The following is a 16,304-nucleotide window of genomic DNA, read 5'->3' on the forward strand; positions in this document are numbered from 1 at the left end:
CTTTCAGTGTTCAACCTGTACCTAGCTGAAAAAAAACTGATTGATTGCTATGGGTTACTGCCCAGGAGCAAATTTGCCCATTGTTTATAAAAGAGCTACAGTAACTGGGTACAGTGTGATTCACTTTAAACCAACTTTGTGCATTTTTCACCTTCACCCAAGTGCAAATATAGATCCCAAGGTCTACTTAACATACTTGAGGTATTGGCATTGACATAAATATGCACACAAACTGTGGACACTTAAAGGGGAACTATCGCAAAAATGAAAATTTAATATAAGCTTCATCATTCTGAAATAAGAAACTTTCTAAATATAATCAATTAAAAAATCTGTATCATTTCTGAAATAATCAAGTTTATCTTCACTATTCTTCACTCAGCATCTGTTTCTCTTTATTCTGTCTTCATGCAGAAGTTGGGTGTCGGATATTCATTGACATTTAGATTCAATATATCTTATAGGGGGGCTTCCTTTCCTAGCAGATGTATTAGAGCTCACTCAATAACTGATTACAGTACAAACAAAATCTAACAAAAATAACTGCCTTTTGCATAAATTCTGCATGTAGAGAGAGACAGGATTCCTGGTGATTTTAATAGAGTGAGCTCTAATACATCTTCTAGGTAAAAGGAGCCCCCTAAAATATGTATTGGATCTAACTGTCAATGAATATCTGACACCCATTCTGACATTATTCTGTTTAAAAAATACATTCAAATAGTGAGTACAGAGGGCACTCATGCTTCTGATGAAGTGACATAATGGTCACGAAACGCGTCAAGCGCACATCCCCTGCCCGCTGGAGATTTTAATCTATATCTAATAAAGCATTTACGGTTTTAATGCTGGTTCTCTGAGTTTCTACTGTTCCGGTGGAGTCCGTCCCTGATTTTTTGCAAGTTGTTGTATGCCGCGGCCAGAGCGGTTCCTTTAGGACACACCGGCATGCAGATTCCCTGCTAATGGGCTCACTCCGTCAGTTCTTTACTGCTCCTGTGAACTCTTCGTTAAATAGTGAGTATACTAGTTGTATATATAGATCCGGTGCCACCGTAGGTCCTGGAACTAAGCCCGCCATCTCAGCCCACAAACTGTTCATGCACGGACGTTTCTTATGGCTGTGGATGACATCTCTTTTGACAGCATATGATGTAACTTTCAGCTAAAGAAGTTTATTTTTTTTCTAAAAAGTACAAGGACATAGGCCCTGGGTGCTTATATAGTAAATATGGCCTTGAGTATAACACAGAAGGTTTCAAAGCAAATGGTATGCTGGTATACCCAGCATAAATGGTATACAAGTCAGCAAGCAGATAATCAAGCCAGAGAATCCCCCACATATTTTGGCAAACAGCCTTTATCAAGTGGAATCCCAAGCCAAAGCTTGAGTAATGTATATGGGAAGTGGTGATCCACTGAACATAGTGTAGCACCAAATTACTCCTAAGAATATTGAGTAAATGCTGTCTCTTCAGGCATATAGGGTGTCACACTAAAGTCCAGATAATGTTGTCATTCCTATCCTATCTGTAGCATATTCATTTCCATAGCAAAAATGAAGCACTCATTGGTCAGTGATCAGTTCCAAACTATTAGTGGTGCCAGTATTATATAGAAAATCAGGTATACAGTGTCCCATCAGATTTATTTTTAGCACTTAGTTTGAACAAACGTTGCCACATAAGTAAGTTTTGGGCTCCAGGCCTTAAGAGGGATATAAATGAGCTGGAAAGAGTACAGAGACATGCAACCATAAATTATTATGGTAGACCGCCAAGGTTGAAGTTTTCTCTGGAAAAAAAAGATGCTTGCGAGGGACATGATTACACTTTACATGTACATTAGAGGACATTATAGACATATAGCAGGGGACCTTTTTACCCATAAAGAGGATCACCGCACCAGAGGCCACCCCTTCAGACTATAGGAAAATAACTTTCATTTGAAGCAACGTAGGTGGTTCTTCACAGTGAGGACAGTGAGGTTGTGGAAAGCATGTTGTGATGGCTGATTCTGTTAATGCTTTTAAGAGTGGCTTGGATAATTTCTTGGACAAGCATAATGTCCAAGGCTATTGTGATACTAAAATCTATAGTTAGTATAGATATGGGTATATATAATTTATGGAAGGGTATGGAAGGGTCAGCTTGTGTACATATAGATGCTGGGTTTCATTTGGCTGGGTTGAACTTGATGGACTTTGGTCTTTTTTCAACCCAGTTTAACTGTGTAACTTGTAACTAACTATGTAACATCAGCTAGTTAGTGTTAACATATTAAAAAGGAGAAGGTTAAAGAAAAAAAATAACTAAACTAAAAAGATCATTAACAAACCTTTATTCATACAACTCTTTACACATATAAAGGTAATAAAAAAATTTTAAGCACACATAAAAAATAAAACAAAAACACAAAAAAGTATGCATTTGCCCTCCCTCAAAAAGTCCCCATCACCACAGATTGTTAGGTCAGAAAAAAGGGGTATGCTGCATTTGCGATGAGTTTGAATATAGCATTATAAGTGAAATACTATTACTGCAGTTGTGCCAAATACAATGTTTAAATAGGTCTGACACAGATGCATTATTTTTACTGCACATACCATTGTGCACAATTGATGACACATCGCTGCCAGCATAATAATATAGACCAGTAGTAGTTTCTAAAATGTATATTTTTGTATTAATTTGTTGCAAAGCAACTGTTTACAGCAGCAAAGTGATGTTACATGGGAATTTATTCCCTAGCCCTAGCCCTAGCCTAGGCTTTGGCTTTGGCAACTATGCACACAACCTCATACATTTTGGACACAAGGAATTGAGAAATAGAATGTAATGACCACAATCTTTGTTCACCTATTTTGTGAAATATATGCCATACCCAGGCATATTAGATATTATTGTGCTTGAATAATATTTGTCTGGAGAATTTAAGGGGGTTATTTATCAAAGGTCAAGTTTAGAGGTTTGTTAGGTTTTTATCCCTTGAATGAACTCACAAGTCGAACTAATTCTGATTGAAGAAAAAACTTGAATGGAAAAAAACTGGAATCATTGAATTCGGGGTTAAAAACCCAAAAACTCGAGTTAATACAGTTTTTGGCAATGTTTAATTAATTGAATTTTCGAGAGGAACCCAATAAAAAAAACCTGAACCATTGACTACATGATTTTGAAAGGTTTTAGCTGAAGTATTGTCTGAACTTTACGCTATTTTCAGGTTGGGGTATAATACTGTAAATCTCCACAAAAAAAAACAAGTTTTTAAAAAAAATTTTTAACCCAAAAAGTTTGACTCGATCATTAATAAATAACGCCCTAAATCATAAAAAAACTGTATAAAGTATGTGGCTATAATATGGGGCAATTGTAAACTGAAAAAGGTTATAAAATTAATTGTGGCTGATTTATCAACTTTTATCAACTTTTAGCAAATTTCCACCTGGTTGAAAGTAATGGTTGCCATAGGTTATAGCCTGAGAGCAAATTTGTCCAGTGTTGATAAATTAGCACCAATATATTCAGCAAAGGATTGCTGCTCAATAGTTTTTTTTAAAGCTGAATGAAGAACAGACTTGAGCTGGTATTACTCTAATAGGTTCCTTTGTATGCTGCATCTCCAAAAGGAACCAGCTTGCACACTGAGACTAACACTGTTTCACACCACCACAAGCATTGCTGCACCAGAACGGAGACCCACACTGACATAAGCAGAACACAGACATAACTTATGGTATAGTCTATGTGGGTCTGTATCATTTAGTGTTTAAAGTGAATTCGAGCTCAGCAGACTTGCCGAAGTGATGTCAGATCTGATAAAATAAAGCGTTTTTTGCACAGACAAAAGCACCTCCAATAAGAACTAAAAATCTAGATAATATCTTGCTATATTTAAAGCTTACGTATAATAAAAAAATTGCCCACATATAAATGTTTACTAAAGAAAAAATAAAAAGGACATCTGATTCTCTAAGAGTCTTCTATCTGTATTTCATATGTTTTCTACCTCACTCAATAACGGAGGATGCTGATAAATTTGGTGAAATATGTTGAGGTTTTATTGATGCTTTTCAGCTGCTTATTTTGTGTCACAAAAGTCACAAGTTATATCATACAACTGAATAATATAATATTGTAATATTTTATGTACATATAAGGACAGATGATATTTTGAATGTCTTTTCATGTTTCAGTAATAATCAGAAGGGATGTTTAGACATCAGTTATACTAATAGAAGTACGTTATGCTAACATGTTTCTACATCTTAAAAAGCACCTTATGATTTATGATATTTATAAAAAGTTATTTTATGTTTGTTATTTTCTTCTTCGAATGAGCCCTGACCTCTAAATTCATATTTTTATATTTGTTTGATAGGTCGGCAGCTTACAATTTTCAACAGCCAGGCAGAAATTAAAGTTGGTGGGAAGGACCAAGGACGTCCATTTCAGGGACAGATTTCAGGATTATACTACAATGGACTGAAGGTGCTGTCCCTTGCTGCTGAGAATGACCCAAATGTGAAGACAGAAGGAAACCTAAGGCTAATTGGGGAGGTTCCATCTGTTATGACCACTGAAACCACAGCCACTACACTTTTGGCTGACATGTCCACTACAATCATGGAAACAACAACTACAATGGCCACAACCACAACAAGAAAAGGGAGGTCCCCAACTATGAGGGATAGTATAACTCAGGTAAGAAGGTGACAGGTCACACTGACTATTGTGTACTTATTTGAGGATGCAGTGATGATGCAATGAAATGATATTCAGCACATTACACTGCATCAATTTTTTTCTTTACAACTGATAGAAAAAAGTTATTGCTTCTGTAATAATTTGCAATAAATGAAAACATCAATGTAAGTTTGATTTTACCATTAATATATTTAATAGCAGAGAGACAACATTTTTATATCCACACTGTGGATAAAAGGCCTCAAAAGAAATACTGCATCCACACTGTGGATAAAAGGCCTCAAAAGAAATACTGCAAATATATAAAACATAATTATGGATGAGGTTTCTGAATAAAGTGACTATAGATACTTTATGCCTATTTCTCACAGAGAATGCAAATTTTATCAGAAAATCATTGTGCCAATTATAGCATTGAGAAGATGACAGTTTAACATGTAGCAATCAAAAAACTTTTAGTAACTAAAAATGGATGACAGTGTTGCTTTAAATTCCATAATTGCACATGTCTATCAAGAATGTAATTTTTATAAACAGAGTAGCAATTCTTGTCTGTCTGTGCGCTCACCAGTGAGAACTAGAGAACATTGCATTTATAAAATAGCCATTTTATTAATGACTATGACAGCACTAATGCTATGAGATGTACTTAGCTAATGCTTTTTCATTACAATGGTTAAGGGTACAGACATCAGCAGTGCCCTATAGTAAGTACAGTAAGTATCCTCACAGTAAATATCTTTTGCCCATCAGCAGAATTCAGTCACCATATTATACTCTAAGCATAATCTAACTAGAATAAAAGCATGTGAAAAAATATATCTGAAGCAATATGAGTATACGATAAAGTACATGAATATATATTGTGGGAAACTGCACAGTTCCATAGACGATGCAGGTGGCACAGGTTGGCAACACAAATTCTCAGGCTCCTGCCTGTGGTTTATTTTTACAGCAAACAAAATTAACAGGCACAACTTCCATGCATTAGGAGGAAACAATAAAGCAAAGTCTCACCAGCTTGTAGTTTTCAAAGAACACAAAATGCAAGTCATCTCTGCCTTCACAAGGCTGACTTTCCCTAGAGTGCCAGTGGCTTAGGTAGTTTGACACAAAATTCAGACTCTTCCTCACAGCTTCTCCAAACTCACTGCACTACCTCAGCCCACCCAGGCTCCGTTTACAGTCCCACCCATGGGCTAATTGGCCAGAGTACTTTCCAACCATGCTCCAGGGTTCTAGCCTGTCTTACCCTGGAGATTTAAAGGAGCCAATACCTCAGCCTGGGTGTTATATATCTGCCATTATATACCGAATTCCTACTGGGACAAATGGGATTAATCAAATCTGCCTGGTAAGTGTTATGTTTCCAAAACAGCTGTAGATATTTGTTTCAGTTAAGTATTTATATATTATATATTATAAATTTAACATGGACAGCTGACACTGCAATTTAACACACCTCTCTGGTTTGCATTTCCATGTGCCTATCTCTTGATTTCTGCTCATGTCTGACTGTACATTCACTGATCCCCCAACTTGTGCACAGTCATGGTAATGTCTTAATGGGTTACATACAGTAGTAGGCTACAAGATCGCACATTTATTCTGTACAAACATTTCATATTTAAAGTGCCTCTATACATGCTTTAATGGTTCCATTGGTATTTGTGTAATGAGAATATTAAGTTCTGCTGCTCTTTTTCTATAGCTTCCATAGTTGTAAAAGAGTGCTAGAGACTCTTAGGGGCAAATTCACTAACCTCCGAAAATTCACCAGCGACGGCTTCGCTCACAGCGCAACACTTCGCCAGGTGTAGATTTGCTAGGACAATGCTAATTCACTAAAATCCGAAATTGTGCCCAAGGGCGCCGAACGCTGGCAAAGTTGCGCTAGAGTTACTGCGCCAAGCAAAGCAAAGTTGCGCTAGCGTTGCCTAATTTGCATACGGCTGGAAGTTACAGATCAATGGACGTATATGTTGCAGCAAATACATTACACTACACAAGCCCGGGAAACCTTAATAAAATAAAATAAAGTTGTTATATTGCCCTACACATGAGTCCAGTGTATAGTTTATGTGCCATATGTTAGGAAAAGTAGGGGGAAGCCAGTTACCCCCAAAAAAATTACACTCTTCTGCAGCCTATCACCCTGAAAAAACGCTAGCGTTTTTTTCAACTATTTTTTGAGGAACTACTATCTACTCTATTGCACTTCACCTGGTCTGAGGTGGTGAAGGCAAGTCTGGCGCAAGAGGTAACGTTCAGTAAAATCCGCATCTTAGTGAATTCGCGTAGCTACATCCATTCGCCAGAGCGCAAATTCGCCAGGCGTTATAAAAAACAAATTTCTATTCTATTTATGTGATTTCATTTATTTCCTTTCCTTTGTATTTGCTTCACTTTTGCCTCATTTATAAATTTTTTATTGAAACAGGTACGTTTGTAATCTATGGAATGTTTTTAATGTCGTATTCCAGTGCGCTGTTACACTTACATGACCTGGCCCCCTAAGCCACCCTGAGGCAGCTCCTGTGATGCCGAACCCCCGACCACCTTTCTTACTTGTGCCAGAGGGGGTCTGGAGTACTGCTAGTACTAGAAGAGCTGGATTTACAGAAATTTGGCTCTTAAAGTTACCAGGACTGGCTTTTTGCCACCCCTGGTAACTTGCAGGGCAATTCTGCCTGAGGCAGGTGTGCCCCTGTATATGACTCACTTCTTTCCAACCATTATGTCAATTTTACGGCATCAGTGCCAAGATGCATTTTTTTTGTCACTTTTTCACTGTGGGCTAAACGTTAAGAAACATGCAATGTTAGGTCATTACATTGTAATCTTCCTGAAGATCACAATGTAGTACAGTAAATTGCTAAAATTGCTCCTTATGAGTGCGGTACCTTTGCAGCTGCCAGTATCACAAGCCCTGGTACATACCAAAAACACAGACACCAATGCTAATATTAAATATGATAGCATAAAAAATAACGAGAATAAATAAATCCTGGAATCCTGTTAAAAAAAAACTGAAACTGGTTAAAAATTTCCTGATATAGGTTTAAAATTTTTTATTGTATACTGACACATTTTCAGTTGAAACATTGTAATTATGTAAATGACATTGCATGATAAAATGATCTAATGGATTTTCCAAGCATCATAACTGACATTTTACCCCTTTATTTTGACCTCTCCTACACATTCCTAGTGTAACTAACCATATGTTAAAAAATAATCTGCTGTAATAGTGACCTGGATGACAAAGCTCTGAATACTGCTACAGTTGTACCTGAAATGGAGACCCTGTTCTGGATAAGCATTATTATCTGGATAAGCATGTATTATGCCTAATACTAGTCATGGTGTAATATATCTGAACTAACCACATAATTTGTCAGATCTGAGATGCTTTTTTTCTAATAGTATTATATGGCTGTCTCACCTGTGATATTTCTTTTAACAAGATGTGCAATCTATTCAATCCTCATGCTGTATTTTTACCTCCCTCTCTCCTCCTTTCTTCAATTTTCATGCTTTTGATATGCAGAATGTGTTCCCCCCTCAGGTCACATCCTAATCTCTGCACAAAATGCTGACAGAGCCAACTTGGGGTTGCTATGGTGATGGCACAGTAATTACCAAGGTTGGGAGAAACCGCTGAGAATTGATATGCATTTATTTCACCCCACTTTTCTTCATACTTAGTGCAGTTACAATGTCTTTTTAACCCATTGCTTCACATACTGTGACTAAATATCATGTCGTATAATGCTGTGATTCTATTGTATGCGGATCTAGTTCGATATCAATTTTTTAAAAAGCAGTGTCCATTGTACATGTGCAGTAATATAATAAATTGATAAATACAAACCGGAACATGACAGAAAGAGGCAATCATCCCTAAAAAAATTAACTGAATGTTTGTTATCCAAGAGTTATGTCCCTGACATGTGGGGGCACGTTTACTTAGCTCGAATGAAGGATTAGAATAAAAAATACTTTGAATTTCGACGTTTTTTTTTGGCTACTTTGACCATCGAATTGGCTACTTCGACCTTCGACCGCGACTTCAACTTTCGAATCGAACGATTCAAACTAAAAATCGTTCGACTATTCGACCATTCGATAGTCGAAGTACTGTATCTTTAAAAAAAACTTCGACCACCTACTTTGCCAACCGAGCACCGTCCCCATAGGCTTTCTAACCAATTTCTGATCGTTTGATCGATGGATTTAAATCCTTTGAATCGTTCGACTCGAAGGATTTAATCATTCGATCGAACGATTATTACTTCGATCGTTCGAATTGCACTAAATCCTTCGACTTCGATATTCAAAGGATTTAACTTCGAGGGTCGAATATCGAGGGTTAATTAACCCTTGATATTCGACCAATAGTAAATGTGCCCCGTTGTGCTATTGTACCTTTATAAACATATAATCTACAGTCTGGACATTTCCCTATGGGACCAGACTATAAATTATATCCCTATAAACAGCGCGTTCTGGCATCAGAACGCGCCGTTTATAGCTTAATGCGTCAGCAGTTGTCACTGCTGCACTCTCCCTACAGCTTTCCTCCTGCCTGTCTGCCTCACCTCCGCCCTATTATAATGGATAATGTACCCCCTACAGAAAATTATAAAGATATTAATAGTCACCTCAGAGTTATGTGACCTGTATAAAAGCACATAACTCCTCGGTAACATAATATCTTTATAAATTACAGTAGGGGGTACATTATCCACTATATAATACACAAAAGCCATGAATATCTTGTAAATTATATCCTTATAAAGGAGTACTGATGTCATCAGTTATAAACAGTGAGTAGTGATGTCATTTCTGTCACATGACTCACTGAAACTTGTGTATTATAATAAAGTACCCCCTGTTGCAAAATATGAGGATATTAGAAGGAGTGCCATGACCTGTATAAAAACACTCGGCCTTTGGCCTCGTGTTTTTATATGGTCATGAAACTCCTCGGTAACTTATATATAATAACCTTATAATTTACAAGAGGGGGTACTTTATTCACTATGTAAACCTCCAAACCCCCAGCTAATATGAGAAATGGGACAAACTACTGCTTCTTGTCTCCAAAACCAAGACATTTCTTCTTCTTTAGTTGGTTATTAGTGGAGTTCACTTGGACTAACCTATCAAAACCCATCATGAATTTTTGAGGGACACCGTGCTGCAAAGGTACAAAGTAAACTACTGCTCTTTGCACACCAACATCATATATTACTGTTTGCTACTACAATTTACCATTACAATTTACCACTAAAATATACCATTTTAAAGAAAATATTCTGTGCATAAAAATACTAATGAGCGCCTGCTTTAAGGACAGTACAGCCTTTTAACAAATGTTATTTTCATCAATCAATTACTGACTGAAAATCAAACATCCTTTCTTTCTTTCCTCAAAAGCAATTAGTTGCTTGGCAATTCATCATTCACAGTGATTCTTAAAGGCTCAGCCAACCTTTACCCTCTTCAAGCAATGCCTACTAACACATCTGAAGTTTTAGCACCTGCTTGCTTGGAGACCTAACAGGCACTATGTAATCATAACAGGCAACAAAAGTCACCCAGTTTGATTTAAGCCTAATAGTTTAATGGGGCTTGGATGTTATCTTTTAATAAACAGTACCTTTGTGTGACACTAGTTTTGTGCAAACATAAGCGGTCTTAGCCACATAAATATTTTATTTCATTATGTACCTTGGCCCTGCAATCTGCATTGTTGCACATTTTAATTTTGCATTATAACTGCTTATTATCATACATTTTCCTGTAAACTTGCAATTTACATTTTATGAACTCCCATAAACTCTTATATTAAGCCTTATAGTGCAATCTTATATCTTAGCAATTATGTTAACTCTTGCACCTTTCATCCTTTCAGTTCCCTAGTCTTGGGTTCCATATATTTCCATATATCTTTCGGAACACCTTGAGATAAACAGTGCAGTAAATCACTTATATAGTAAAAAATTCACAAATGGTCTAACGTGCTAAGCCACAATAGAAGACCCTGGAGTTTCCTGCATCCTTTTGGATAAATTAACTGTTAAACACTTTTGAAAATATAATGCAATGGTATGTACCTCCTCCAATGCTTTCGGGGGAATGTAATAAAAATCGCTAACGGAAAAACTATTCGCAATGCGAAAAGTTATGCCTTTGCGCGAACAAATTTAGCTTTGTGCGAATTTAATATAGCTTTTGCGAGCCCAGAAACTGTTTAGCGACCACTTCCGACAGTGAAAGACCGTTTGCGAATTTTATAGTTTGCTCCAATGCGCAGTCAATGTAATAAAACTTCTTACTGAAAAAGTCGTTATGTTTGCTCCAAAAGATTACGACACCTTCAAGCACTTCTTATGAGTGCGCAATTAAAATTCGCAATGCGCAATTAAAATTCGCAATGCAATAACAGTTTAAGGAACAATATTACATTGCGAGATGTGGATTTTTAGTCTTATTGGTGCGAATTGTTTTGCTCTTTGTGACTTTTATTACATTCCCCTGTTTGTCTCTATTCTGTTAATTTTACTTGTCTGCTTAGTGGTTCAAATGTAGTTTCTTCCTTTACCCTTCTTTTCTACTTCCATTTTCTGTTAGATATCTTTGTTTCTACTTTGCTATACACATTCCTCCTGCACAATATAAAACTTTTTATAAAAAATAACCTCCGAAAACTAGTTATAGGCACATATAGGCACTGTCACTTCAAATTCTCATCATTGCTCTCCTGCTTTTAACTGCTACTCTCGTACTGTTCTAACACACATATTGTATTCTTCAAAATGTTTGGAATGTACCTCTGTTTAAACTGCGTCAAGCATACACTTGAAAAAATGTCCTTGCAGCAGGATCTTGACAATTTGTCTATCTGGGTGGCTAAGTGAAAGATAAGATTCAATGTAAGTTTATGCAACAGGAAAGTAAAAGTATTTAAGACAGCTATGACCTTAACAAATCCATTATGGAGAAGGATCTAAGGATCCTTGTAGATAATAAACTTGGCTGTAGCAAGCAACACCAGTTAGCAACTGCAATGGAAACATTTGGTTGCATGAACTTTGTTTCATATTCAAATATTGAACAAGAAAACAGTACCTATCCAGGTGACACTCCACAACATGTGCCCAGTAAAAATACAGTAGGTTAGATTTTTCTAGATTTCTACAACCCTCTGAGAAGTTATTAAAAATATTTTGAACCAGGGCTGTGGGAGGATATTAGGAAAGTTTAGATTTGTTCCAGTTTTAAACTTAACGATTGTTATTTGTCAAACCCTTCACCCAAGCTGAGCAACCTCCAGACTTACTAGGAGTAAAATCACAAATGGATGTTCTATAAGGCTTGATTTTCACACAAAAAAGGCTCATCAATCTCTAATAAAAGCCCTAAAGCAACCTGTAATAAAATCTACATGACTCAAGGGATATGAAACAGGTCCCTTGTACCCCCTTGAAACCATAACATCCACTGTACAAAGAGGTAAGTTTAAATCTAGACATCACATTTGGTGTTTACTTCAAGTTATCTAGCAGGTGCTGCACTAAAATTGTTGTGGCAACAATTTTTTTAAACTGCTTTTTGCAAAAGCAATTTATTACTACTGCATAATTAACTGAACTGAAATTTCTTGCCTTTACCCAGTGCTAGAATGTATATGTATGTAAATAAGAAGTCCAATTCAGGTTATTTCAGAAGCTATCAAAAGCTCCATATCTGTAAAACAAAGTAATTTTCCCTTTGTAAAAAGAAGCTAGTGATTATAGATGGTACATATTGAAATGTGGTTTTAATAAATTATGAGAATCCACAATAACATATTGTAAAAAACCTTGAAAAGCACTACAAGCACAATACAGTAAAATAAAAGTGACCTTATAGATCTAATAAACATAAAAAAAACAATTATTTGGGGTTTTCAAGGTTAAGTGTTATAGGATGTTTATTACATTTTGCTGTAAAATACAGCTCAATTAAAATAAATATATATTTTTGTGCTGTACAAAGAAATGCTGCCCAGTATTTTTATTTATCACCTAGTTATGATGCAATTATGATACGTTTCAAGAGTGTCCCAGTACAGTATTGCAGAAGAAACCTTATACCTATCAAGGGATATAACCAACTGTATTCCCTTTTTCCTTTACTACACATTCACATAGTAAACACTAAGCTGTTTACTGCTGTGACATTATGAAGGTGGAAAATGTATATTTAATATCAGCGTCAAATAATACTATTGTCTCATGTGCATATATTATTTGCCACCTATGCACTATAAACAATTGGGATGAATTTAACAATATAAAATAAGGGGTATAGGATTCAGCAAGTAAAATGCAAAAAATGCAAATATCCACAGGCTGATTTCAGCCCTCGACAGCTAGCCGAATCTTCTTGTCTGTTCGCCTCTGGAAGCCTTTTGTCGGATCCAGCGCAAACTGATTCAGTGGATTTCAGCTTGAAATACAAAGTCTTATGTTTCTTTGCTCAAATCCGCCGAGTCTGTTTACGCCAGAGCCGACACGAGGCTTCTGGACATGAGTAGAGTAGTAAAGGAAAAGTATTTCTATTTATCAGTAAGAATTTTGAGATCTTGAGAACTTTAATGTTATTAATAATTGTAAATAAAGGTGTACTAGTAATCAACAAAATTAGGGGAACTATTGTTATTATAATAAGTTCACTTTACTGCAGAAGGTAATATATCAGTTAAAAAAATACATTATTATTTTAATCTTTTATCTGTTTATATATTTAACTATGTTCCTCAGCCTAACAATTTTTTTGCCTGTAAACAACACATGTATGCATTGAATCATAGATAGATAGATAGATTTCACCTTTTCTCAGTTATCCATGTACGATGGATATTGGTTGGTTTGCCCATTGAGTGTGATTAAAAATCTTATTGGCAGATACACAGCTTGTGTATGGCACAATGACAGATAAGGAAGAGGCACAGCTGGAAGAGAACAATCAAAAATTAACATGGTATCTGTGCATGGTCAGCCCATGTATTGTCCTTTTAAACTGCAGTTTCTTGAGTCAGCAATTTGCTAAGCACTACTAAAAAACATGGTTGGGTTGTTTGCAGTAGGTGAAACTGTTAGGCTGAGGAAGCCTGGTAATAAAATACAACCATTAGTACATTTAGGGGCCCATTTTTTTAAACCTCATTTTTTTCTGGTCAAGGTTTTTAGGTGGAAAACTCAAAATGTTCATGGAAAAATAATAACACAAAGGGGCAGATTCCCTAAAGGGCGAAGTGACTAACGCTAGTGAAAATTTGCCAGCATGACCTCATTTCATAACAGTTATCCATGTAAGATGGATAATTGGTTGGTTTGCCCATTGAGTGTGATTAAAAACCTTATTGGCAGATACAAAGCTTGTGTATGGCACAATGACAGATGAGGAAGAGGCATAGCTGAAAGAGAACAATCAAAAATTAACATGGTATCTGTGCATGGTCAGCCCATGTATGGTCCTTTTAAACTGCTAGCGAAGGAGATATACACTAGCGTTGCTTCGCACTCTAACGCCAGGCCAAGTTTCGCTCTGGCAAACAGACGTAACTTTACTGAACGTTACCTCTTGCCTTCGCCATATTAGACCAGGTGAAGTGCAATGGAGTGGATAAGACTTCCTCAATTTTTTGTTGAAAAATTTTCTAAGTCCCAAAAAAACGTTGGCGTCTTTTCCTTTTTGCTGAGTGATAGCCTGCAAAAGACTGTAAATTTTATTTTGGGGTAACCGGGTTCCCCCCTACATTTCCTAACATATGGCATATAAACTATACACTGGGCTCATGTGTAGGGTATTATAACAACTCTATTTTATTTTATTAAGGTTACCTGGGATTGTGTAATGTATGAATTTGCTGCGTCATATACGTCCATTAAACTTTCACTTCCCGCAGTATGCAAATTAGCCAACGCTAGCGCCTCTTTGCTTTGCTTGCCGAAGTAACACAACTTCTCCATCGTTCGGCGGTCTGGACGCAACTTCGCATTTTAGGGAATTAGCGCTGACCTGGAGAATTTACAACTGGCAAAGTGTTGCAAAGTGGGCGAAGCGGTCGCTAGCAAATTTGTCGCCGCTTAGGGAATTTGCCCCATATTTTTAAAGATTTATTATACCCCAAATCTGCTAAAACTCCAAATCCGATATGCCATCTCAAACCTTTTGAGGTCACGTAGAAGTAAATGGCAGTTCAATTTGAGTTTTAGTAAATCAGCCCCTCATTAGCCAGACTGAGCAAGAAGTGGCATAAAGTAAAAATGTAATAAACAAACATGATCAAACTGTGTATTAAGGATTATACACAATTTTATGCCAACAAATGATTGGCGACAACATTTAGATGTCATTAATGATGATTAATATTCTCAACTAGGCATTTCTAAATCTAAAACACCCCAAACTCTTAATTTCCCGCATGTACAGGCAGAAAGTAGCTATAATTTAGCTACAGTTACAGGAATTATTGCTTTAATAGTTAATCCTAGTCTGTATACAGTAACTGTAAAACTGTCTTTAATTAATTTTGAGTATGTTGCATGATATAACTGATAAAAACACACAATTCCTCACTTGGAACCCCTTATAAACTACTTGTTCTCATCATAGTGTTTGTTTAGGTCTAAAGCAGTGATCACTGGTCTACAGAGAGAGCAAAGTTGTACTTCACTGCAGCAGGGATTTATGGCTGAAACCTATAATGATTATGATCAGCGATTTTGGAACATCCCAAATGCAGATGGCATTACCACCCCAGTAGGTCTAGCAAACCAAGTGGGTGGTAATGCAATCACTAACTACTCCAACTCATCAAGCAGGGATGGTAGAAGTCATCTACCTAGGGATTTTTTAATACTATCAGTGTTATTAAAATAACTAACAGGTTTTTCATACATTTAAAAGCTAATGCACATCATATACATTTTATGTATTAATCTGGGCTATGATATGGGTGGGAAACAGATCTCTATACTTGAAACATATCTTTGCATTCATTGACCCCTATCAAGATATCTGATTTCTAAAAAGCCTTGTGATTTCTACTAATTTGCTTTTCTACACATGACTATATTGCATGGCTCATGACAGTAATAGGCACTGTCAATTTCAAGGAGTGTGGGCTGGAGAAATTGAAGCCTTTATATTTACACTTGGGAATTAATGATAGGTGATGTTTGTTTGCCAAGCACGGGCTGCCCTTTCTTCTACTTAACACAAACCGTTACAGTATAATTGAGATCTATTTGAACCCACACTGCCTTTTCACATTGTACATAGTAATTACATGGTTTTTTTTTTACCTGCTACTAATGCACAAGGAAGCATATTACATGTAAGGGAGAAGGAGTAAGAGAGCTTGTGAAAGTGTAATATTGAGAGAAAAGACTATGCTTGTTTGGCAGACTCATTGAAGTACATTACAACTGTCCTTTAAACATAAATAATACTTTTTATATAATCAATAAAGCATATGCCCTATCTTTGGCCTGGCAAGATGGTCTGAATGTGCAAAGGTCACCATTTCACATAATGGTG

The 16,304-nt window shown here is 36.4% G+C and overlaps 1 protein-coding gene across 17 annotated transcripts in view; it reads left to right on the forward strand.

Annotated features, from left to right (window-relative positions):
• LOC108713967 (neurexin-2-beta) overlaps positions 1-16,304 on the forward strand; it is a 404,763-nt gene that overhangs the window by 372,044 nt on the left and 16,415 nt on the right. For all 17 annotated transcript variants that reach the window (XM_041590057.1, XM_018257736.2, XM_041590065.1 and 14 more), the window contains one exon: positions 4,381-4,703. In XM_041590057.1, coding sequence (XP_041445991.1) covers positions 4,381-4,703 — 323 coding nt within the window. The remainder of the gene's footprint in view (positions 1-4,380; positions 4,704-16,304) is intronic.

Source organism: Xenopus laevis, chromosome 4L (genome assembly GCF_017654675.1).
Source record: "Xenopus laevis strain J_2021 chromosome 4L, Xenopus_laevis_v10.1, whole genome shotgun sequence".
Lineage (NCBI taxonomy): Eukaryota > Metazoa > Chordata > Amphibia > Anura > Pipidae > Xenopus > Xenopus laevis.